Below are 26,823 nucleotides of genomic sequence, written 5' to 3' on the forward strand. Positions count from 1 at the left end.
TTGTGATTGAAGGCAGCACACCCCAATCAACATGCAAGCTCCATCTTTTTAGACAAAAGTTGTTTTGATGATGCCAATATATGCTATCACAAAATTTTAAACTAATTTTTGTACTTTTCTTAAATTTCGCTGTGATTGGAATTTTAAGCTGAAGATGTTTTACATTGTCCCTTACTGCCCAAAAGAACTGACAGCATTGCTATTATAGTATCATAACGTTTTGTTTCTTTTCCACTTTGGTAATACTGTGGCACTATGTTCATGTGGCAGACAGTTCCGTAATAAGAATAGCTCTCATTGAGAGACTGTCAACCAAAATGTTTATTGCTGGGTAAAAAAAAAACAACAACAAAAGAACTACTCCTTCATTGTCACAAGTAGGCCTGCACAATATATCGTTTGAACATCGCCATTGCGATGTCTGTGTGCAAAATAGTCCCATCGCAAGACATGCAATTGTTCTTTTGTTTGTTTGTTTGTTTGTTTTTTTAACACAATCTTTTGTTTTGCTTCATAAAAGCAGCAAGTGCAGAGACATGGCCTCCTGGATCCTTTTAATATACAGCAATCGTTATCATTCACAGAAGCAGCTTCTGTATTTTATGAATACAATGTGGCCATGGTGAGTCAACAAAAGTCTTCCCAAACAGAGCTATTCAAGTAAACTGGTGAAAATTCATTATTTTTTAAAAATATTGCAATACTGTATATATTGCAATATAAAAAATAAATAAATAAAATAAAATAAAAAAAAAGTTGCAATGTTAGGTTTTTTTCCCTAATATCGTTCACCCCTAGTCACAAGTGCACTGCTCACTTGGTCTAGTCTTTTGGCCATGTGCGAGTGATTTAGTTGGGATGCTGTCCGGTGATTTGAAGTGTTCCAGAGAAGTTAAAATTTTTGTTACAGTGGCAAGGACACAACCATTAAGATGTCTTATGAGGTGACACGCACGTTAGTAGGAGAGGATCATCCTTGAACATGGTATGAACCTACGTATAAACAAAGAAATTTAGCTATCATTAATGCTGTTCTCATATAATTCATAGTTCATACACATTCAAAGTATGGAAATGTCTCTTTTTGAACACCCTGGTCACTACACGCACACACATGGAGCCAAGTTCTTTTTTAGGACCTCTGACAAAGAGTCCAGTGTTTATCATAGAACTTGTGCCAAGAAATGACAGACTGCCTGCTTACACAGATGGACATCTAATCCAAGTTTGCGCACACATACAGTACACTCTCATGCACAGACAGCATCTCTTCAACCCCCCCCCCCCTTAATTTTATTGGCTGATTACCAGTTAGTCATTGTTAATGTGCCATGTACTCGCATCAACACTTACAAATCATTTGCCTCTGATCTACAGCCTAAAAAAAGAATACACTGCACTTACACAATTGGCCTTTTGCAAAAGCTCCAGCCTCCCCACCCCCCTCCCCTTAGTTACGGTTGCCTGTCCATCAAGCTTCGTCACTCTAACGGCACAGCCATTGCGGGCAGACATATATACCAGAGTGTTTTATTTTGGTGCAAAACCAGTGCAACATTCTCCAGACTTAGGCAAAAGGATTTACAATATGCAGCGGAGGTTTATATTGAATTTACAGCAAGCTATTGAGGCAAAAGCATACAGGTTCAACACTTACAGCAAGGTTGCATGCAAACGTAAGATGTACTATTGGATAACTAACTCCAGCTTTGATATCCAATGTCATTAATGCATACATAAATACTGCATCTACTAAAGTATTTTAGGCAAGACGGCTCGCTAGTTAGCCTCTGGCATTAGCTTAATCTTACTTTAAGAGAACACGTCTGCATACTTGTTTCTTTTGGAGGTATTTAGCTGGAAGTGACGCCGTCCGTCCCAACTTCTTAATCCACGGGAAAGCAGTTATTTTTTCGGTATTGAGTAAGGAAAGAACCACATTCATACTGATAGACTCCTGGGGTTCCTCGTGACTGATTTAGATATTCCATTGGCACATCACTTCACCATTTTGGACGTTCATAGTTTGTTGAGCTTTTTCGTCTTCTTATATAATGATTTATGGCAGTTGACGATCTCAAAACCACCAAATAAATTAATTATACAATGGGGCATCCAGAAGCTTGTCGGAAGTTGCTCCCTCACAACGGTCTCTAGAACGTATGTTTAGGAGATGGAGTTTGCTAAAGGTCAATTTAAGTTGAAGGAATTTACCTTAGGCGTAGTTGAAGTCACAGACAACTGGGATATTTCATTAAAGAGATTTTGATTTGAAATGGGTGGAAAACAGATTGCTCAAAATTTTATTTTGAGGGCATGTAACCTTGTGTGATTAGTCATCTGTTTTATGACTAAAATGCATTTACCGAGATAGAAAATTCTGCACATATGTAGTTGCAGAGCTTTAATAGTGTGCAATTGAAACCATGAGAGGTTATTTTGTTTCACTTAGATTTTTTTTCAGCAGCATGACCGTTGCTTTAAATTGCTGAATGACAGTATGCTGCGTGCTGAAACGGCTCCATGTGTTGAACAGCTCTATGCATTCTTTTCATTACGCAACTTAATTATGTCACATAGCTTATGGCACTGTGGTCTCAGTCATGGCTAACACAATGAGTCGTACATTTCTGTACCTACTAAGCATATTGAACACATTATTTTATACCACAAGGTAAGGGCAGACACAGACATTAGCTTCAAACCACAGCTATCTAGTGAAATGACTATTAAAAAGTTCCCTCCTTGAGTGCATCTGTCGCCAATACCACCTTTCCCTGCAACTCTGCTTTACTACTGCACTCATTTCACATTTGGGAGCCATTAGCAGCCTGAATGTGAGGCTACTGTACATGTACAGCCCCACACTTAATGTGTAAGGACTGGCAGAAAGATTTAGTGTATAGCACCTCTATACAACGCCACAGAAAAATCATAGGTAAAAATACATGTCATGAAGTATAGTTGTTTTTACTTTGCACATGGATAGCATCCTAACTTTGTTGGTCAATGGCAGATTATTGTCCACTTTCTTTACCCAGGCAGAGTACTCTGTTGACGGGCCTGAGATGGGTTATGGCTCCTTTCACCAGCAGTATTGGCTAGATGGCCAGATTGTTGCCGTAGGAGTGATCGATATCCTACCTACCTGCGTGTCATCGGTCTACCTGTACTATCACCCAGACTTTGCCTTCTTGTCTCTGGGGTCCTACTCTGCTCTCAGGTTGGTTGCCAGTGCTCAAGTTGTCTGATTTTAGCACTTTTACCGGTACTTTGATTTTAAACAAGAATAGTCAAATCAATTTTCAGTAAACATGGATTTTGAATGATATACTGTTTTATCTTTGTCAATATATACGGGACTGTATTTTAGTGTATGTTAGTGTATTTTTGTCTAACCCTAACCCTGCAGACCAGTTCTTCTAAAAAGCTTTTCTTTGGTACAGTATATAGGCAACCTGGTGTACTGTATATATCATCTTGTTCAGGAACATTCCTCTCTCTTCACATTTGATTAGCAAAGGCAGTTCTCCAGTTGTGGTTTAGCTGGCGACAGTTCTCTCTGCCAAGATGAAATTAGAGTACACATAGTACACTAAATACACACGACAGACGTATTTCTTGCAGGTCCAGTTAAATGTATTCCAATAAAGTAAGGAAGCATTTTTAAAATATTCCACAGATGTTGGTCTGATGATGATTGTGCACATTTGTGTTGTGTCTGTGCGTGTTTGTGTGTGTGTGCGTACTCCTCAAAAACATGATACCAGTTCAGAGAGGTGGGCGTTGCTAGTGTTGAGGGGGCCACATTTGCTGCCTGCTTTTTATCCCATTTTATTTTTAGTCTGTAGTAGAATTCAAGACTCAAAGTGATTGGGTCTGGAAGATGTTTCCAAGCTGAAAGCCAAGTGGACTAAAGTCCTGTGTGTTTAGTCACCAGAGAACAAGTCTTTTATCATTTCTTCTCTCTGGTTTATGCTCCCCTAACTGTTGGTACCCCAAACTGCCTATACAGAAAATACCGTCACAAATTCCTGTCAATGCTGTGTCCTTGAATCCTTAAAAATCGCCATAAAGGTCTGTGACACAGTTGAACCAACTATGCATCCAGCTTTTCATATCCAATAGGGATAAGTGAACTCATCATTAACTTGGTCATCTCAGCCACAGGTTGGCACTTTCTACAGAAACTTAAGTTTTTCTATGTGTAGTTTCCACTTAAGAACTGAAGAGGGTAGTGTTTAGTATTTTCTTCCATGAGTGGTGCTTTTTCTTAAGGGACTTTTAACATACTTCAAGCAGTATAGATTCTAACCCAAAGCAAGTGAAACTTTATTCGAAGTTATGTTTTCATAATTTAACAAATGATGTGGTGCTTTGTGACCACAATAATATGCCATTTCACCTTCACATAAGGAATGACCTCCAAACTGTGCAATTAATTCCTTTAGAGGGAAATCGGTGAAAGTGTAAGTATGTAAAAATTGAAATAGTTGCATGAGATTTGAAAACATAAAATTTTTACTGTGCTTACACATTTTCTTTTTTTTTTTAACAATGATCAATCTTTTTGGATACAACTCAGAATGGTATAACTTATCCTCTACAAAATTGAACAATCTTTCTTTCGCCAAAACTGTCAGATTTCCCAAATACATTTGGCGCCACTTTAGATCACCCTCACATATTTTGAATTAGGTTTGGGTCTATGTTATGACATGACCATTCCAACACTGGCTTTGGGTTAGGGATGTCCCGATTGCATATTTTTGCTCCGAGTCACCTGATTTTGAGAATCTGCCGATACAAAGTCCCAAGCTGATACTGGGAAAAAAAAGTATGTATTTTTCTGGATTATTTTGTTCGTTATAGCCCTTTATTTATTTTTAGTTAAAAACCTGATCCTTTTCACCCGATTCCAATCTTCTGAAAAATGGCCAGATTGGCCCGATTTCTGATCACATGATAGGATCGGGGACATCCCTACTTTGGATATATGTTTGTGTTATTGTTGTTAGGAATTGTGAAATTCCTCTTCTTTTTCATCTCAACTGAATGGGCCAAAATTGATTTTAAAATGTTAAACTGTTACTGTTAAATCCAAACCACTTTAAAGCCAATGTTCCATCTGAAGATAATCTTGTCTATGTGTAATGATTTGACCACCATACGTCATTGTGGTTTCATTGCGCTCAAGGTCAGTGTTTTGTAGTGGTAAATTGTGTTATGTTACCTAATTGACCTTTTTTAAGCTAGATTTCTTTGCATATCTGTTGAATTGTCTGACAATGACTTTTAACCGACAAACCAATTTCCAGATATTGTCTAACTAAAAAAAAAATCCAACACAGATATCAAACCGGTACCGATATAAATGCGGTCGTGGACTTCACATATTATGGCTATCTGTATTGTGATGCCGCACTGGATGCTTTAATAATAATGCTCACATAAATACCAAGCATTATATTTCTGAGACATCTAATAGTCAACAAGCATAACTGCTGTGCTAAGCTAACCCTTGTACAAAAGGCAGAAGGCTTCTACATTCACTTTGAAGGCAACATATATATTGGGCCAAAACCGATACTGGAAAAACCGATGTCGATATTATCCGATATCATTTTTAAATGCTTTTATCGGCCAATATTATCAGCTACCCAATAATATCAGACAACTCTACTTATCTGTAAATACCAGTGACTTGTAGTGCATAAATATTAAATGCTCTTCCACTGAATAGCAGAAAGTACTGTTAACCTTTGTATTCATCCATTATAGGGCTGCAGCTATCGATTATTGTAGTAGTCGATTAATCGATGAACCATTTAGTTCGAATAATCGAGTATTAGGATAAAGAACATAAAAAAATGCAAATACCTGAGCTGAACATCAAACAGTATAAAAAAAATAAATAAATGGCCTATGGACAACAAAAGAACAATTGGCTAACTTACATAGCAAAAGTCTGCTTGCTTAAATGCTATAAAACGCAAACTTTTTTTCCCTTTTTTTTTTTTTACACAAAGCTCTTAACAAATGCTTCAGACACATATTCCCACAAAAAAAAAAAACGGCTAAAAATATCAATAAACAAAATTACGATTGCATTACAAAAAACTAAGGCTGTCAAAATTATCGCGTTAACGGGCGGTAATTAATTTTTTTTATTAATCGCATTAAAATATTTGGCAAATTTAACACACTTGTACCGCTCAAACAGATTAAAATTACAGCACACTGTCATGTCCACTTGTTACTTGTGTTTTTTTGGTGTTTTGTCACCTTCTGCTGGCGCTTGGGTGCGACTGATTTTATGGGTTTCAGCACCATGAGCATTGTGTAATTATTGACCTCAACAATGGCGAGCTACTAGTTTATTTTTTTTGATTGAAAATTTTACAAATTTTATTAAAAAGAAAAGATTAAGAGGGGTTTTAATATAAAATTTCTTCAACTTGTACTAACATTTAGTACAAGATCCATGGATCGCTTTAACAGAATGTTAATGTTAATGCCATCTTGTTGATTTATTGTTATAATAAACAAATACAGTACTTCTGTACAGTATGTTGAATGTATATATCAGTCTTGTCTTATCTTTCCATTCCAACAATAATTTACAGAAAAATATGGCATATTTTATTGATGGTTTGAATTGTGATTAATTGCGATTCATTAATTTTCAAGCTGTGATTAACTCGATTAAAAATTTTAATCGTTTGACAGCCCTAGAAAAAACTTAAGCTACGTTTTAGTTTGAGCCAATGTTGGTCTTAACAGGGAGCAGCTGGACTCAGCCATGTGAAATGAGGCCGACTAGAGGCAGTGTATCCACCCGAATCAATAAAGCTAAATGCAAACACTTTCAAAGCAAACCATTACAACGCCACTTTAATTAAACGAATACTCGAAGCAGCAAAATTTAATTTGAATCTTATTTTATAATCGAATACTTGAGTAAATCGATTAATCGTTGCAGCACTAATCCATTACTGTTTCATAAAAGCTTTGTGTTCAAGTAAACAATCTTAGATTTGACACTGACCTTAGATCATTGATGAATAAATTAAGACATTTAAGCATGTGTGCTTTTTGTGACATTTTGTGTAGCATGCAACAATTACTTTGGTAACGCAAAACTGTCTTAATGGTTGTGAAAACAGCTACGGTGGCCCTGAAGTGCAAAACACAACGGCAAATTAAAAAACACAACGGCAAATTAAAAAACACAACTGCAAATCACATAACAAGATAACAAATTAAAAAACACAACTGCAAATCACATAACAAGATAACAAATTAAAAAACACAACTGCAAATCACATAACAAGATAACAAATTAAAAAACAAAACGCCAAACCACATAACAAAAAACAAATAAAAAAACAGAACTGCAAATCACATAACAAAAAAACAAATTAAAAAACACAACGCCAAATTAAAAAACACAATTGCAAATCACATAACAAAAAAAGTTAAAAAACAAGCCAAATCACATAACAAAATAACAAATAAAAAAACACAACGACAAATCACATAACAAAATAACAAATTAAATAACAACGACAAATCTGAAATTAAATTACAATTCGCCAACCGGAAAGGTAGGGACCAGTCAAAATGTTAACTCATCGCTGATTGGACGAATCCACCGGAAAGCGTAGTACTGATGAAGAAGGAAGTTTCTCCGCTTCTGGCGTGAAATTTCAAAATGAGCCTTCCCAAAGATGCGAACATGGCTGCCGCTATAAAAGAATATTTTTATTCGGGGCATACATATGAAGTCCTATAGACTCGCAAAATGTTTGTGAGACGCACGTACCACTCCATGGGGTCAAATTACATCAGGCACGTGGATGGCTACAATAAACTTAAACCCTTTGGCCTGGCTCTGGGTGTATGGATTCTCGAGAAGAATAATGTGGCTGGCTTGTGGCGCAACAAACAACAATCCGTCTGTAATCGCGTGCAATTCTATTAATTGCGTCACGGGTCTTTGTGCCATCCCAATGAGAATGCGAACAGATCTCGGCACGGAAAATGGGACAATCGCAGCAATACAGTGTGCCCTCCGTCAACGCCACTTATGCCGGCTCATCCACCCACCGTTATGGATCATCAATCGGCAATCAGCGGATTAAATCCTGGTGGTCGTTGTTCAGAAGAAGGTGAGTGTGTATATGAGAAGAACACAGCATTTTAAACAAAATTGTGTATAACAAAAGCGAGTCATTCAAATTATAATTTTTTAATTTATTTTTAATTCACCTCATATAAGGGTTAATTATTGCCACATAAAATCTTATGTATCCCCAGGTCTCAGTTTTGGATAGGCTTCTTTGGAGACCTGAGAGACTATGGAAGTTTCAGTGGAAGCCACGAACTGCCTGCTAGGATTTTGCTTCAGTGGTGGTGTACAAAAAGGCCTGGATAAATGCAAGGACCACTGGAACAAGCACAGGATTCGTCCAAGCGGTCTTGCATCTTGTCCTGGAGGGATATCAAATGAACTATCTTTTGCCCCATAGGTAATTGTTTCATGTTGAATTGTATCACATATTACGTCATAAAATATACACATTATTAGTCTATCAAAGTGTGTGAATTGTATACATGGGTAAAGCAACTTAAGAATAAGTGCTCTCTATCAGTTTACTATTCCATCACCTGATAAGCAATTATTTGGGACTCTGAAATATATTGAAGTGCAGTTAAATGATTCCATCAGAACTGATTTTCCAAACAAAATGGGGGAAATGCTGTCAATTTAACTCATTTAGTAGTGATGTCTGAGATTGATGTCTAATTTGATCTGTGTAAGAAAACCTTGATCATATTTTCTCATTTTGCATATATGGTTCCAGAGACGGTGGATTTCCTGTTAGCAGGGAACTGGATGTGTTTCCTGAGGCAAGGCAAACCGTAGGCTTGTGCAACGACCCAAATATTGAAGAATACCTACAGCACGCTGCTCAGCAACATTGACTACAGCGGCCACAGGACTGGAAGTCACCCACAGAATTGTATTTTACTCTGAAGGAAATAGCTGGGTTGTAGTATTTTTGAAACTCGCTCATAGTGACTTATCTTTCCTCACAATAAACTTGCTATGGTAACATTTTACCTGGTACTTATTATGGAACCCAAAAAGTTAAGCATAAAGAATTTTAAATTTTTGGCCACTTCCGAGTAAATGTATTCACCCTGGTCTTTAAATTATTGTCCTCATGGCACTGTATTGTGGTCAGTGCATTTATTAGTTAATTTCTGTATGTATTGGCTGACTTGAAAATGTACAGTTAATGAATACCATTTTCCAGTACATGCATAGCAACATGGAATGTTTAAAAACATATATATTAGAAAAATGAGTTGAAAATTAAGTCTGGCACTCTCAATGAAAACTTAAATCATGAGAAAAAAATAAAGCTAGTTGCTTCTCAGAACTTTAGTACCAGTTTCTGCCAAAATTTCCTACATCGGTGAAACGTTCTACATGAGTCGAATTTGACACCCAAAGTACTACCTTGCACTCTCAACTTTTGTTTAGATGCATACAGGCAGAACGTACTAAAAAATGCCTTAAGAAAACTTAAATGTAGTAATAAGGACAGTTTAAATACTCTACGTGACTAATGTGGTCAACTGCTTCAAAGCTGACACAGAAAAACACGATGGTAAAAAGTATGAAAGGGTAATACATGGAAAAAGTATTTTTGAGGCAATGAAAAGGTACTAAAAAACAAAAATAGTGTTTACTCGCCACTTCTAACCGATGTGCGCATACGTGCCAATGCTTGCGCAAGCGCGCTGAGCATTGTGTAGGATGTTTCGCCGCGTAGTAAGGAATCGCCGAACACCGGTTAACAGTACCTGGTGAGAACTGGCTTATTAATAAACAGAATAACATACACTAAACAGACAAGGCCACATTTGAGTCCACAACCTCAGAACTCTTAAGGTGCAGGGGGTTACTACTTGGCTAAAATGCAGTAGTGCAAAAAGACTTCGACAAATCCTAAACTCTGCGTGCCATTGACAATGATACTGTAGACGTATAACCACGTGGCTCTTTTCATACTTCTGCTGTGAATTTAAATATCACCAGCAGACATATAATCCATTTAAAATAGGTGGGGTGACAGAATGAACATCCATTCCTTTGCTAACCCTCCCATTTCAATAGATTTGACATCTAGCGTCGTCAATGGCAGTGAGTTAATTGTTACTTTAAAAATTTCATAGGATGTTTCTCAAAACGTCATACAAAAAACATTGTAAATACAGTACATTAAAAACACCCAAATCCAGGTGAATTCTGGATTCCAAAGTCCATGTTTTGCTTGAAGACACCATATGTGTCTTAAAATAAAGCTGACAATGTATTGGCACAAGTGTTGGCGAGTGGAACCGTGAGTGTCAAGAACTCGATGCGTGGAAGGGGCTGGTGGAAATGCTGCTAACTCTGTAGTGAACATCAGAACTTCTTCCAGGGAAACGGCTGCAACTTTCTCTAAAATAAGAATGGCAACAATGCAGTAGATCATTTGATTGGCATGCATTACGCAATGCTTTTATTCCCAAAATGAAAGTGCATAATTAGGACATGTCAAGGAAATATTATTAAGGGCTGGTAACCGAATGAATAATGTTAGCTTTCTCCGGTAAACGTATGTATCGTTTTACAGAGGTAAAGAAAGTCATACTGCGCTGTTTTACTTACGCGAAGGACGTTCTGCGTACATTAGAAACTTCTCGAAGCCTCTTGTCACAGCCGCTGCAAAAATTAGGTGAAGATTCCACCAACTGCTTTCCACAGGTCTGGCAATGCATTATACTTCAAGAATTCAGTTGTGTTTTACGTATTTTTGGCCAAATGTTGAACTTCAACCAAAAGCGAGCAGTAACTATCTCTGCTGGTAGGCGCCGTCTTGCAGTCGAGTCTTCCATCTCGTCCAATCAACGATGAGCGTACTGTTTCCGGTGGATTCGTCCAATCAGCGATGAGTTAACATTTTGACTGGTCCCTACCTTTTCCGGTTGGCGAATTGTAATTTCATTTCGGATTTGTCGTTGTTTTTTAATTTGTTATTTTGTTATGTGATTTGTCGTTGTGTTTTTTAATTTGTTTTTTTGTTTTGTGATTTGCAATTGTGTTTTTTAATTTGGCGTTGTGTTTTTTAGGTTGTTTTTTTGTTATGTGATTTGCAGTTGTGTTTTTTTTATTTGGCGTTGTGTTTTTCAATTTGTTATTTTGTTATGTGATTTGGCGTTTTGTTTTTTTAATTTGTTTTTTTGTTATGTGATTTGCAATTGTGTTTTTTAATTTGGCGTTGTGTTTTTTTATTTGTTTTTATGTGATTTGCAGTTGTTTTTTTTTATTTTTTTTGTTATGTGATTTGGCGTTTTGTTTTTTAATTATTTTGTAATGTGATTTGCAATTGTGTTTTTTAATTTGGCGTTTTGTTTTTTAGTTTGATTTTTTTGTTATGTGATTTGCAGTTGTGTTTTTTGTTATGTGATTTGGCATTTTGTTTTTTAATTTGTTATTTTATGTGATTTGCAGTTGTTTTTTAATTTGGCGTTTTGTTTTTTAATTTGGTATTTTGTTATGTGATTTGCAGTTGTGCTTATTAATTTGGCGTTTTGTTTTTTAATTTGCCATTGTGTTTTTTGATTTGCCATTGTGTTTTGCACTTCAGGGCCACCGTAGTTTGATGAGATGTCCAATTGTTATTGAGGCATCGTTTTCTATAAGAAAATTAATTCCTCCACGCACTTTTTCATCTTACAGTAGATAACGTCACACCCAACAAATGAACGCAAGTCGTTTGTGAAAAAATGTTTTCTTGTTCATATGAGGCTGCACCTGTGTTCTCATCAGGGTTTGATAATTGGCTTGCGCTGGAGTGTCAGATGGCTGAAGAGGGTATAATAGTAAACTCAAGCTGCTGCCATTGGGGTGAGATTGGGGGTGTGAAGGGCTCAAGAGAAAGGAGGGGGTCTGCAGGGCTTTTTGTGAATGGACCCCTTGCTTTTCTTGACGCCCCTCTCTCAATTCAGGCCTTTTGTGGAGAGGGGATGGGAACCCAGGAACCTGGCAGCAAGTGGGTGACCTTCTAGCACCTCGCTGTAGCTGCCTCTGCTCAGCCTTCTTTTCGCTTTCTCCAACATGCTCTTTTATATTCCCCTCCTGATCTCTCTCCACTTCTCTCTCCCCCACTTTCCCCTGGCCTGCTTTGTCCCGTGTCTTATTTTTCTGAGCATCTATTTTATGTTAAGGCCTTTCTCTCTCAATCTAAACTATTGAAAGAAAGGGAATGCTCCCCCCTCATTTGAGTGGATGAAAGGTGGTAGAAGGAAGGGTGAGACAAAAGGAGCTGGAATTTAGTTATGGAATAGCGAAGGAAATAGCAGATGGAAGAAGAAAATGGACGGTTGTTAAAAGGATGCAATTAGGGAACTACTAGGGAAAATAAAGCAAGACATTTACTGTATTTGAAGAAGCTGTATAAATCTCCAGGGTTCTAAATCTTCTTCTTTTTTTACCACCTGCTTTTGTACTTAACGGCTCAGTGCTTATATAGAGAGAAGCTATTGTTTTTGTCTAATGAAATGAGACAAGAAAAGCTGCTTCTTTGAATTTGGTGCTTACTTCCTCAGCTTTGGTACAGCTTTCAAATGTTTTTTGGAGGGCGGGAACCAATTATTTTTCATTAGACCTGCATTAAATGCTATGTAAAAATTGCTCTAAGATATTGCTAATTGTTAGGCCAGTTATAGCACAGTCATCATTTGATATTTTGATACTGTTGAAGTTTACAATAACATGTAAATATAACTTGCTACCATAAACTATGTTATTAATGCGAAGGTACTAAAATGTACAATGATGCTATTTTTTTTTAAATCTTTTTTTTTCTATTTTAGGGAGATTGCTTTCACCAGACAGCTACAGAAACAGTCTCCAAAACTGTCCCACTACTACCTGGGCTTTTACATTCACTCCTGCCCTAAGATGCGGTACAAGGTGTGTTTACCTCACATCAACACATCAAATTTTTTTGTGTGTGGAATCCTCAGCTAACACATTCAGACTACAGAGACCATGCCATTGGTAACATTCATTTTGATGAACAAAAAGTTGGAAGTTGATCCCAGACTATAGGGCTGATCACAGTACAAGGGTGAAAAGGTTGCCGAGTTCCCACTTTGGGCTCAAACATTCCCTAGAACCCCCCCAGATGCTTGTTTCACGTTTACACACGTCCCTCCACACATTATTTGCATATGAGCACAAGTACTTCATTAATGCGCACACATACTGTGCAATTGTTCAAGATGCCCCCCCCCCCCCCCCTAAAATGCGGTCCCATTGTATTGGAGGTTTACTCATTTCTCAATCCTGTTTCTTACCTCTTCATCCAGCAAACCACCAACAATTGAACACAGCTGGATACTACTCAAAATTCTTGAATACTTCTTGTCTTCATCTTATTGATCAACATCCTCCTTTCCTGTTGTCATATTTCCCTGGGATCATACTAATTTGCCACACTGCAGGATTGTGGAATACTATGCCTTTTTGTTATTTCATGATCTTAGATGGGCTGCGTGCAAACTTTAATAAAGCAATTTCACAAAGTGCTCTAAATACCTTGACCTTGTATTTTTTGTGGCCAGTGATAGTGTAGACATGTTTGGCTAAGAACAGGGCCATGGGTGATGGATTGAAAACATATCTGAAAAAATACCTTCACCCAAGTGTGGGGTCACTCAAGATTTGGAGGCCACCGCAGAAAAAGAGTTTGCCTGGCCAGTGTCAGACCATCTCCTTTGTTGTCAAATCTGAGACTGCGTGTCTCACAGGGCCTTCATGGTTTGGCTGGTGTTTTTTTGGATGGACGTGAAATCCTGCCCCTGGCTCTTGTCCCGCTACTTTGCCACTCCCTGGCCTTCTGATGTTGAGCTGTGGGGAGCAGAAGATGAAGCTGTTGGACCCTAAATGAGCCCAAATGTCTCGGCCCTTCTGACACATTTTTCTCAAAAGTGCATTTCATGAAGGAAACACACTAGAAATGAACAGACTGAGACAGATGTAAAATATAATAAAAAAAAAAAAAACATTGTTCTTGGGCTAACGTGGGAGCCTTTAGGACTGATTTACATGAAAATTTCTATGAATTATTAAAGCAGTTATTATATTTTCTTGTCATCTTGCCCTTCAATTTTGTTCAGACAAATCAGTTATCAGCACCCAAATTTTGGTAGATTTGCATTTTTTCCCCCCAATATTTTGTTTAATTATTGTGGCATCTGTAGTTCTTGCTCAACATGTCCCTCTCCTGGTGCAAAAGTTGCAGGGTATGACTTGTGAAACGTCTCAGATAGAAGAATGCATATTGACCTCAAGGGTTCCATTCATGAAGTGTGTTATGTGAATGTGAATTTGACCTCACTCTGTTTCACATTATCATTTATGCACATTAATAGTGAGAGCTTGAGTTATCCTGATATGGATTTTTCCATGTCTTTCCACACATTTTATGGATGTTTGCAGTGTTTTTGCTACAAGACTGGGAGACAGTCTAAAATGTCATCGTCTGTTTACCTTCATAGATGTTTATGTTCCATACACAGTATTCAACATATTTGAGGTTTTGTATTTCTTCCATTTTGTCTTGCGTTAGACTTAGAGTTGGAGAAATAGAGCCGATAAAAGCATTTAAAAATGATATCGGATAATATTGACATTGTTTTTATCATTATTGGTTTTGGGCCAATATGCATGTTACCTTCAAAGTGAATGTACAGTTGTGGTCAAAAGTTTACATACACTTGTGAAGAACATAATGTCATGGCTCTCTTGAGTTTCCAGTTATTTCTACAACTCTGATTTTTCTTCGATAGAGTGATTGGAACAGATACTTCTTTGTCACAAAAAACATTCATGAAGTTTGGTTCTTTTATGACTTTATTATGGGTTAACAGAAAAAGTGATCAAATCTGCTGGGTCAAAAATATACATACATGGATCTGAAAAAGCGAATCATTGACTTGAACAAGTCAGGAAAGTCATTTGGAGCCATTTCAAAGCAGCTGCAGGTCCCAAGAGCAACAGTGCAAACAATTGTTTGTAAGTATAAAGTGCATGGCACTGTTTTGTCACGGCCACGATCAGGAAGAAAACGCAAGCTATCACCTGCTGCTGAGAGAAAATTGGTCAGGAGGGTGAAGATTTAACCGAGAATCACCAAAAAGCAGATCTGCCAAGAATTAGAAGCTGCTGGAACACAGGTGTCAGTGTCCACAGTCAAGGGTGTTTTGCATCTCCATGTACTGAGAGGCTGCCGTGCAAGAAGGAAGACCTTGCTCCAAAAGCGGCACCTTAAGGCTCGACTGAAGTTTGCTGCTGATCACATGGACAAAGATAAGACCTTCTGGAGGAAAGTTCTGTGGTCAGACGAAACAAAAATCGAGCTGTTTGGCCACAATGTCCAGCAATATATTTGGAGGAGAAAAGGTGAGGCCTTTAACCCCAAGTACACCACGCCTACCGTCAAGCACGGTGGTGGTAGTATTATGCTGTGGGGCTGTTTTGCTGCCAATGGAACTGGTGCTTTACAGAGAGTAAATGGGATAATGAAGAAGGAGGATTACCTTCAAATTCTTCAAGATAACCTAACGTCATCAGCCCGAAGATTGGGTCTTGGGGGCAGTTGGGTGTTCCAACAGGACAATGACCCCAAACACACATCAAACGTGGTAATGGAATGGCTAAGTCAGGCTAGAATTAAGGTTTTCGAATGGCCTGACTTAAAGTGCCTGTGACACGAAAAAGCATGTATATTTCATAATACACGCGGTATTTTATGCCCCTGAATGATATGGGCCGCTTGGATGTGTGTGGAAGCGATCGCTATTTTTATTTCGTTTTTTGAATCCCGCGCCATGAAAATGAGTGACTTCCGGCTTCGGTCTTGCATTGAGGAGGAGGGCGCTGTGACGTGTACGGTAGAAGACGTCCTCTTCACGCTACAGTGTACTGTTGTGTATGAGGACGAAGGATTCAGCTGATTTTGCGGATTAATACGTTTATTTTTCGCATCACGCCAGCCAAACGGCTGCAGAAAAATCATTCTGTATGATGGAGAGGCGTATGCGCCTTTTTGGAGTTTCAAAAGGTTCCCATTCACCGTGGATATTTACTGTGGGACCATTGGACTTACGAGGAAGTGAGTAAACATCTTGTTTTGTATTATGTCAAATACGAATACAGCAATTACAAAGTAAACACTACAAACTACCTTTAAATGAAGGACTACTTACGTTTGATCATTGATAGGCATGTAAAAAGCTCTCCTAATGCTCATTAGCAGCAGCACGTTAGCTGCACAACAACTCCAGCCACCCTCCTCCGGGGAACGAACTGTAAATTGCTCTCCGCCGGGCGGTTTGCCGATCCACAAAGACAATCGACAACCGGGTCGTCATGTCAAATAATCCAGGATAGTTATGTGTGATTTTCCGCTTCGAAGACTTTGAAACATCACTCGGTTCGGGTTAGCATGTCGGCTAGGTGTCACGCTTTCTGGTTTGTTTACATTCTCCGAAGCCGGGGAAGGGAAATGACATATGTCCGATTTAGGTGTCATAAAATATCGTTCGGGAGGTGCGACAGTAAAGGTGAAGTCGACAGTTTTGACCTTTATGGAGTAATTTTGCCATGTCGTCCTGAATAAATGCATTTTTATTATTTCATATTCCATTCAGCACAAAACTGTTATTCATCATGACCATGCCATTTATTTAGCAATTGGGGAAAATACTTGGATAAAAAGAATATCCTGTAAAAATATTGAAGTAAAGAGACAGAAACAGTGACATTTTGCCGCTCTCTTCGTCGCGTTTTCCTCGTTGTGAATAGTTCCCCCTTGACGGGCTGACTGGTCCTTCTCAAGCCATTTATATAGCTATTGGGGAAAATACTTGGATAAAAAGAATATCCTGTAAAAATATTGAAGTAAAGAGACAGAAACTATGACATTTTGCCGCTCTCTTCGTCGTGTTTTCCTTGTTGTGAATAGTTCCCCCTCGACGGGCTGACTGGTCCTTCTCAAGCCATTTATATAGCTATTGGGGAAAAATACTTGGATAAAAAGAATATCCTGTAAAAATATTGGAATAGAGAGACTGAAACAATGACATTTTGCGGCTCTCTTCGTCGCATTTTCCTCGTTCTGAATAATTCCCCCTCAATGGGCTGAATAGTAAAACCGATGAGCCCAGTCTACCGGTGACGTCATCCACCTGTTGGGGATGCTAAAGCCCTAGGCGTGGCTAACCGGCAGATTAAAAGACTAATTTCTCGTCATCTGTGCTTTGCTAAATTGTTGTATATAGTCGAATCGTCTCAAAATATGATTCTAATTCACATAATAATGCCATTTAAGACTTTTTTCTCGTGTCAAATGCTCTTTAAACCCCATTGAGAACTTGTGGACAATGCTGTAGAAACAAGTCCATGTCAGAAAGCCATCAAATTTAACTGAACTGCACCAATTCTGTCAAGAGGAGTGGTCAAAGATTCAACCAGAAGCTTGTGGATGGCTACCAAAAGCGCCTAATTGAAGTGAAAATGACCAAGGGACATGTTACCAAATATTAGCGCTGCTGTATGTATATTTTTGACTTCGCAGATTTGATCACTTTTTTCTGTTCACCCATAATAAAGTCATAAAAGAACCAAACTTCATGAATGTTTTTTGTGACAAAGAAGTATCTGTTCCAATCACTCTATCAGAGAAAAATCAGAGTTGTAGAAATAACTGGAAACTCAAGAGAGCCATGACATTATGTTCTTCACAAGTGTATGTAAACTTTTGACCACAACTGTAGAAACCTTCTGCCTTCTTGTGATCACAGTTTAGCAGAGCAGTTGTGCTATTGACCATTTCTTCATACTAAGATTCTTGGGATTTGTACTGCGAGCAGACCATTCATGGTACAAAAATTAAATGAACAATAAGTGATTAAAAAATAATGTATATCTTAAGTCCACGACCGTATACAACTGTATCGGTCTGATGTCCGTATCGGATTTTTGGAGTTGGACAATATCGGGATATTGGTTAAAAAGTAATTATCGGACGACTCTTGTTAGAATGTTTCCATTTTTAGAAAATCATACCAAGTCCATTTTCTACTTATGAATTAAGGTGAAACTTTTTCACCTTGCTCTATCTGTCCCCCCTCTCTGACAAACTTTCCAACTGTGTTGTTTGACATAGCTCCATAAGCGACCACCAATGGCGAACTTCTCAACAGAGACATTTGTTTAAATATTTTACCATTACCACCTTTTTTGCTCTTTTTTTTGCCACATCAACACCGTGTTGTAGTTGTGTATCTAACAAATCACTAACAGACTACAACCTGGTCTTGTGGCAGCAGGCACTTGGCAACCCCCGGGAGTAGTGCTGACAGGGTGAGGGTTTGACAGACCAAAGTTCAAGGGGTCAGGTCAGGAGGAGATTCCGTCGCACTTTAGATTGAATGATGCAGTTGGGGGTGTCTTGGTTGGAGCAAGGGGGAGGTGCGAAGGTCGCAGGGCTGAAAGTGAGAGTTTAGAGACAGTGTCATGCTGAGCAGATCCAGAGCCCTCTAGCTGCCAGCCAGAGGTGTTTGCCTTACAATTACCTTCACTATTATTTATTTTAAAAACTTTTACATCTGTGTCATTTTGTCTCAAAAGACTCGTCAAAATACATTTAGATCTTTTGATACCAGCTTCTGAACCACAATTGCAAATCAATTTTTCTCTGGCGGGGGGAGTCTATTCGGCTTTTAAAACCAAGATTAGGTGTTGTAGTTCCACTTGTTGCTAAAATGTTGTCAGTGTGAGACACATGTTGGGTTTGCCCGCCTGTAAAAACCAAAGTGATAAAAAGATAGAAGTGCTAAAGCTGTGAACTGATACCCATATCAGCTATGCCATTGATTCTCAAGAGTCAGTTGAAATGTGATCCTATAAAAATATTTTCTCCTCATTAACCTGTCATCCATGGAGCCATGACACACTGCTGGGCGAGGCAGAGCTAGGGGTGGAGTGGGTTGCTGTAGGGATTATGAGGGCTGTCTTGGGGCCCACAGCATGGATACTTTATTTGAAGGCTCTGCTGTGGTTATGTGTTGACTCGGGTGAAAAAGCCTTAGGCAGACTCTGTGTGTTTAAACTGCTGCCCACAATATAAATCTCCCCCAAAACATAGACTCCAGACATGTTCAGGGCATTTGCAAAAGGACCTCCACCGCTACATAAATACACATATTGTTGCGAACTGCAGTGAGAGTGTGGGTCTGTGTGGGGCCCTATTCAGAGTCATGTCTTGTTTGGACATGTCTTTCAGTGGCACTATCCTTGTGTCCAGACTTCTTGGCCCGTAGTGTTATTTGTCTAGCTGCATGTGTGTGTTTGTGCATCGTGCTGTTTATGTGCGTCCGTCAGCAGCCTCATGTCTTGGCTATGCCGCCTGTTTGGGCCAGAGCATGCGTGTTTCAACAATCTTTAAATGCTGAACAAGGAGAATGTAAAAGTTGAATGTTTGCGAGGGAGGACGGATTGAAGGATGATTGCCTATGTTTGTTTTTTAATACGACTAAGATTGGCTAATGCGACCAAAGGCCAGGGCACAACCCGGGCTTGGCTGGTTTAACTCTGCATGGTTTTGGGTCACAGTAGACTACTTTGTATACCAATTACTGAAATTTCTTTCATGGCCTGCGTGAAACTGATTGAAAAAACTTGTACGGACGAACTGCACATTTGACACAGTGACCACCGTTTTCGCTTGTTTTGTTAAAAGTACTACATATTTGGTGCAATTCTGTTTCTGAACATAGTTCTTATGTCACCTAAATGTGCCTGAACCCTTGGGATACAAGACACTTTAGCGAGGTTGACTGAGGGAAAACTTAACAAATGATATCAATGGGAAATTAGCAGCAGATGTGGGTGTTGAAAAGAAAACTCACACTATGGACACCAAATCCACCAAATCCAGTCTTCTCGTCTTTCCTTCAAATAATTCTTAAACTAAACAACTTTAACCAACGTTACAGCCCTCTAATTATGAAGCAACGTGCTCTTAGTTCCTAAATTTGCTCCCCACCTTTAATGTTTAGCAGTTTGTTGTTTTCTACAATTGAATTAAACCTTGAAGAAACAAATGTTTCTGTTAAATCTAATCAATCTTTGTGAAACAGGGTTTATAATAAACACTTTACTTTTATTCCAAATTAGGGATTCTAGTCAGGAAATGGAAAATTAAAGTGTAGGTTTTCACAAGTATTCCTTGTTTGTGGTAAAGTGCAGGTGATTTATGTGTCTGATTAATTAGCTTTCTTATGAATTATCTTTACGGCAACAGTGCTGTCTTTATGTGTGTAAGAAAAACAAGGTCGATATGAATGGCAGAGAGCCAGAGACCAGAATCTTTTTAAGACATTGGCAAGTTTGTGTCTCTCTCATTGCCATATGTTTATTATGGAAAAAAAAAATCTATTTTTCTATTTTTAATTTTCTTTTGACAAAGAATTATTACATAAATGTGTGTAATCACATCATTTTAGGTAATTTTTTGCTTGATGATGAACTGAACTACTTCTGTATTTTCTTTAACCTTTTCTGTCACCCAGTCAACTTTCTTCTTTTTTACCACCTCCTTTTCAACGCAACGCTATCTATGCTAGAACGGCAGGCTTCCTTCAACTCTGTTCATGTTTTTGTGTTTGTCTTTGTAAAATTAGTGCCTTTCATTCATATTCTCATTTTGTTTTCCTTGTGCCTAAAAAGACTTTCAAAGCCTAGCCTTAAATCCCTATGTGTCTAGACATGCTAGGATGGAAGGAAGAGAAAAGGAGGCATGGTGATGGATTGGATCTCATCTCAGCAATCTTTTAGGGCCCTTTTTACCAAATTACAGGAACCTTTTCTCCATGAAACAATAATCGTGAGTGTGTGTGTCTGTGTGTGTGTGTGTGTTTTTCACTCAATTTCACTCAAACATGATTCATGAGACTATTACTTGGTAATGCTCTTTATTGCATACATTAGGAAAGCAGGCATTATACATTATAAATAACTGAAATCCAGGAAAAACAATTGAGACTTACTTTGTTGATTTAAATAAATAAAAAAAAAAGATAATTGTTGGGCATGGTTACTTATGGTTTTGCCTCAGTCTGCGTTATAGTAGAGGAGTCAAAACATTATCAATATTCACTATCGATTAAGTTAGAAAAAAACCTTTATTTGCCCTTCCTTTTATAAAGCCCAAATATCTTGAATAAAACAGCATAAATATGGATTTAATTGAAACTTTGGTACCCATCATTTCTTCATGCCTTGCTACCTGCTTGATTTGAGCTGCTGGGTTCTGTGAGGAGGAAAAAAATGTGTAAATTTGTGCCTTTGTGTGTCTTAAGAGTTGAGTGAGTTCCCTTACAGTGTTGAAGGAGTCTACAGAGGTGAGCTAGTGTGTGTAAGTGTCAAGCTACCTTTGCTGACAGTTGTAGAAAGGCTGTAGGCTGTCAGAACATGGAGAGCAAGAGATCAATGTGTGTGTCTATTTCAACTACAGCTGCAGAGCATTCCTACTATGCCTGTCTGTTAGCACAAGCACTTTAGCATGCTACTATCTGTTTTGTTAAATCCTTTAGTGACAGCACACATTTGCTGATTTGGTTTCCTCTGAATAAGGTAACAACCAAGTTGCATAAGAAGCCTTAGTGAATGAAACTCGTCAGTGTATTTATGCAAGTTTGTAATTCAGTAATGATAGAGCCTCACTGTAGAAAAATTCAACTTCAGAATACATCCATGAAGCAGTCTTGTTATCCATTGTTTTAATATAATGCAATAAATGTGATGATGTGTTATTCAGACAGCATGGACATGTTGCTGGCACCTCCTTGTTTACAAAGCCATCTTGACAATTCATTTGTGTAAAGCCATATGTAAGAAGGCAGGCCCTTGATGAGTCTCTTTTTCTTCAGTCTTTCTGTTCTTTTGCCAGTGCAATCATTTCTGTGTATTTGGGCGACAGCTGATTTTATTAAACTGTTAAAATCCAAAATCTTTGGTCAAACGCAGACTTGTATCATTTTTTTCAAGTACTCATCACAACGTGGAATACTGGTTTCGTTTCACACTTTGACTTTGCAGACAACAAAATGGGTCAGACAAAGGAAAGAGTCTAAACCTGTGTTTAGCCCTTATGCTTAAGCTGGGTTACCTGCGGGGGTCAGTTTACAATTTGTCTCACCTTTGACCTTAAAGGATTTCCAGTCTGGTTTGAAATGGTTTCAAGAATTGCAGTTTACTGTCAAGTTTAAACATGAATAGATTTATTTTCTCTGCAGCAGAGGTGGGTAGTAACACGTTACATGTACTCCGTTACATTTACTTGAGCAACTTTTTGAGAAAAAAATACTTTTAAGATAGTTTTACTAAGCCTTACTTTTACTTGAGTAGGTTTGTGATGAAAAAACAAAAAAAAACGCTACTCTTACTCTGCTACTTTGGGCTACACAAGAGACATTACATTTTTCTTCTTTATTCTACATATTAGATGTATTTATTATTGCTAGCGATGCTATTGCCAAGAGTAGCGCTACTAATTTCACCAATGAGACGTCGCTACAATAATCGCATGACTCCATTACACCAATCAGACGCAAGCTTGCCTTTCTATGTTCAATCACGTGTCTTTAAAGCACCGTAACAAAGGAAGTATTTGACCTAGCGCGCTGCCCTCTACATGAATCGAAATTGCGGATTTAAAACTCTCTCCCAGTTTTTATTTGCCACCGATTGACCACGGAAAACCGCAGATATGATCCTTTTAATTTCATATTAATAACCCTAAAGGAATTACAGTATTCACTACTCAAACTAGGAACTATATTCTCCAGGGCACTCATGCTCTTTGGACAAATAATGGTTCATTACTGTTTTTTTCTTCTCTCTTCAATGATTTATAAAAAAAATTCTTTGGCACAATGTGGTTATGTAATAGGTTATTGTACAGTATTATTATAACAACAGGTCATATAGATAAGTTTGTGCTGAGAGAAAAAAATACCATTGTTTAAAAAAAATAAAAATAAAAATAAGCAGTTACTCAAAATGTTACTCATTACTTGAGTATTCTTTTCACTGTATACTTTTTTTAACTTGTTCTTGAGTACTGTATTTTTCGGACTATAAGGCGCAGTTTTTTTCAGTTTGGCTGGGGGTGCAACTTATACTCTGGAGCGACTTATGTGTAAAATTATTAACACATTATTATATCATTTCACATGTTATTTTGGTGTTTTGGAGTGACACTGATGGTTTGGTAAACTTGTTAGCATGTTCTTTATGCTTTAGTTATCTGAATAACTCTTAATAGCTATGTTACATTAACATACTGGCCACGTTCACATTTTGTTGTTAATGCATCATGTAACATTATTATACTGTACACTTATTCAGCATGTTGTTCTCTATTGTATTTTTATTTTAAATTGCCTTTCAAGATGACATATCTGTTCAATGTGTTGGATTTTATCTAGTAAATTTCCCCCCAAAATGCAACTTATATTCCGGTGCGATTTATATATGGTTTTTTCCTTTTCGTTGGGCCTTTTATGGCTGGTGCGACTTATACTCAGGTGCGACTTATAGTCCGAAAAATACGGTACATATTTTGGATGACTACAGTTACTTGAGTAATATTATTTTGGAGTAATGCTACTCTTACTTGAGTAAAACCTTTGGCTACTCTACCCACCTGTGCTCTGCAGTATCATAATTTTTGACAAAATGCACACAGACAAAAAAAAAAGTCTTTCAGGTTTGTCTTTTAACTTACTTTAGGTACAAAATAAGATATGAACATTTTAGCCTGGGTGTATACTCTGTTCACACTAATCCTATTGCTTTGACTTTCCTTATTTTTCAGGGACAGTATCGGCCTTCAGATCTACTTTGCCCAGAAACCTTTGTCTGGGTAACCATTGAGCAATGCCTTCCACTCCTGGAGAATTCCCGATATGCACGTTTCAACCCTAATTGTGATGAAGGTACAATAACACAAAAGTTTGGCCTTGTCACGCGGTAGCATTTATGTAAGTTTCGGGTTTCGTAGCTACAAAGAATATAAAGCATTAAAAAGCAATTACTTTCCCGTCATTAAAATTACTTCCAGTACCTCGTTAGCTAGATAGTCAGGTTAGGCATTTCATTCAAGTAATAGTCTTAATCCATCAGTAGGCGCTAACACTGAATATGTGTCATGGTCTGAGTTTATATTTGCTATGACAAGTTTATATTTGTGGTGCCTTCATGCCTCCATAGACTGTTGATCTTGGCCGGAGACAGACATTATTTAAGGCCTCACTGTCCAAACTTACTGTCAACATGTTTCAGTGCTGGTCGTTTGAATATTTAGCTCTCAGGCAGCATTGTTGCCAAGCTTGTGGGCTTGGGCAGCTGTCGGTGTGGAGGTTTCGGACCAGTATTCCAGAAATACGCCCTGCCCTGCGGTGTGACCAAAATGGCCTACCATGTGTCGTAATGACAACCTAGCACACAATTTAAGTTTATGTGTTGGACGTAGGTGATGATTTATGTCATTTTCTCACTGAATATGTGGCAAAAAGCCTTTTAATTCCAACCATTGCCCACATCCAAGCCACACAGTGGTGTCAATGATATTGGTTACTTATAGTTAATCAAATGAAAAGGAAATTGTAAATGTTTGAATAACCATTCAAAAGCAGTCCCACGTCCATCACGTAACCTTCCTTAATTCCCGAAGACCTCAATGTGACCTCTCATGACTGCCCGCACAATATTTACTTTTTCGGCACAACACATATGAACTATCTCACACATTCAATATCACTGTTTATTTGAGAGAGTGAAAAAAGCAAGGTTCATTGTCCATTCTACTGAATAAACACAGCAACAAATGTTCCTGTGGAGGGGTCAACCGCTTAAACGAATGCGCAGTGGCCAGTTGTATAACATACAACAACTTTGGAAAATGTCAAGATAATTTCTATTGTAGCTCCTGAATTTTGTTGCTTCAGTTGGTTTCGCATTCCTAACATTCAGCTATATTTCCTTATTTTGTCACAACGTATATACACCTCTTAGAGTATCATAAAAAGCTATATATCAAAACCAAACTGCCAATGACAAGTTTTTTTTCTCCTTGGCGTCTGAAACACATCACCAGCCTTCTTTACCATGCCTCCACACACACCACAGGAAGGCGTCCTGCTGAAAGGAAGCCAAATGACATAAGATCATGAACCCTGCTCTTCCACTCAAAGATCTTCTCAACATTACACCGTCATGTTAGCCTTTTTCCTTTCATATCCAAAACACATTTGGCTTTTCAGCAAGAAGTTAAAAAAAAAAGTCGTCGTGTCCCAAAGAAATACTCAATGACATGCCTTTGACCAGCAGCTGGTCTTGAATGTGTTTAGAAATTTTGGAACGGATTAAAAGAACGAGGAGTGTGGTAAGGTGTCAAAGGCTCGAGCTCCAACAGTGACCCTCTCACTCCCAGATCAACCCTCAGCACTCCTCTTCCACCGACCCTTGAACCCGTATGCTTAAAAGCAGTGACCTCAAAGCAGTATGTCACTGAACGTCCGGTAGATAGACGGAAAAGGCGGTGCAAAGGCGATCTGGAGTCACTCAAACTGGGGATGGTGCATCAATAAGAACATGGAAGTGAAAGGAAGTTGTTTATGTTCACAACGGATGTTTGGATTGCTGCGAGTGAAAGGAGGCAAATAGTGTTATGGCTCCACTCTGAGCGCTGGACTGTATTAAAGTGGAGGTTAATAGAAAAGCTGTCTGTGACTGCACACAATTAAGGTCTGTGCAATGTTTACAGAAAATAATCTGAACAGAAGGACAGTGATAATTTACACTGGGTGTCATGCACGTTGCAAGTTTAAGTGGTTGTCACTCTGATAATGAACTTCAGGAGGCAAGATGAGGTTATAGTTTTTGATTATAATAATAATAAAATATAATTTACTAGTTCATATGTAATTTTGTAGTTAAAAAAAAAAAAAAACTTACATGGACTCGTTTTCCGAGACCGAAGTTGCTCCTTGGTCAGGAGAGATGAATCCAACTTTCTTTTGAAAAGATTTGTGTGCAACCATAAATAATTATTAAATACTTATTATTTGGTCTTGGTGGGTAATTGTATGACCAAGTGTTCATGCAATGCAGATATTTGTTTTGCATACCTCCTGCCTTTGCTAAATTTGGTGCAGCCTGCTGAGGTGTCTGACCTTGATGTCAGCGGTGGCTTTCAATTTATACTATGTGTCTCGCCACACTGCAAGAAATTCACAGGAATGGGTGAAGAACAAGACCATCAGTTCAAAATGTTTGGCCTTCAAATTTCTTAACAAATGAAAAATCGAGGTGAAGGTGGAGAGCTGGTACATAACGCCCATGGAATGTTTCACCGAGAACGAAGAGTAGATCAATGTCTGTAAAAATGATAAAATTGTAACAGCTCATTCGAAACGCAAGCTTTGCGTACTGTTATGGAAGTCTATAGAGAATGGAACTCTGAATTGCTTTTTAAAATGAGAAACAGAGGAAGCACTATTACACAAACATTTAAAGAACCTGCATAAATGGGCATCTTTGGACAAATTACTTTTCCATTTGTATCGTGAAATCTTTGAATCAACAGCCTCCAAGTTTGGAAGGTTATTATTTTTTAAATTACTTTACAA

At 38.1% G+C, this 26,823-nt stretch overlaps 1 protein-coding gene across 5 annotated transcripts in view; it reads left to right on the top strand.

Moving 5' to 3' along the window:
* Nucleotides 1-26,823, top strand: part of LOC130922907 (arginyl-tRNA--protein transferase 1) — a 46,478-nt gene that overhangs the window by 14,548 nt on the left and 5,107 nt on the right. For all 5 annotated transcript variants that reach the window (XM_057848176.1, XM_057848177.1, XM_057848174.1 and 2 more), the window contains 3 exons: nucleotides 3,042-3,223; nucleotides 12,934-13,033; nucleotides 24,009-24,129. In XM_057848176.1, coding sequence (XP_057704159.1) covers nucleotides 3,042-3,223; nucleotides 12,934-13,033; nucleotides 24,009-24,129 — 403 coding nt within the window. The remainder of the gene's footprint in view (nucleotides 1-3,041; nucleotides 3,224-12,933; nucleotides 13,034-24,008; nucleotides 24,130-26,823) is intronic.

This window comes from Corythoichthys intestinalis, chromosome 10, assembly GCF_030265065.1.
Source record: "Corythoichthys intestinalis isolate RoL2023-P3 chromosome 10, ASM3026506v1, whole genome shotgun sequence".
Taxonomy (NCBI): domain Eukaryota; kingdom Metazoa; phylum Chordata; class Actinopteri; order Syngnathiformes; family Syngnathidae; genus Corythoichthys; species Corythoichthys intestinalis.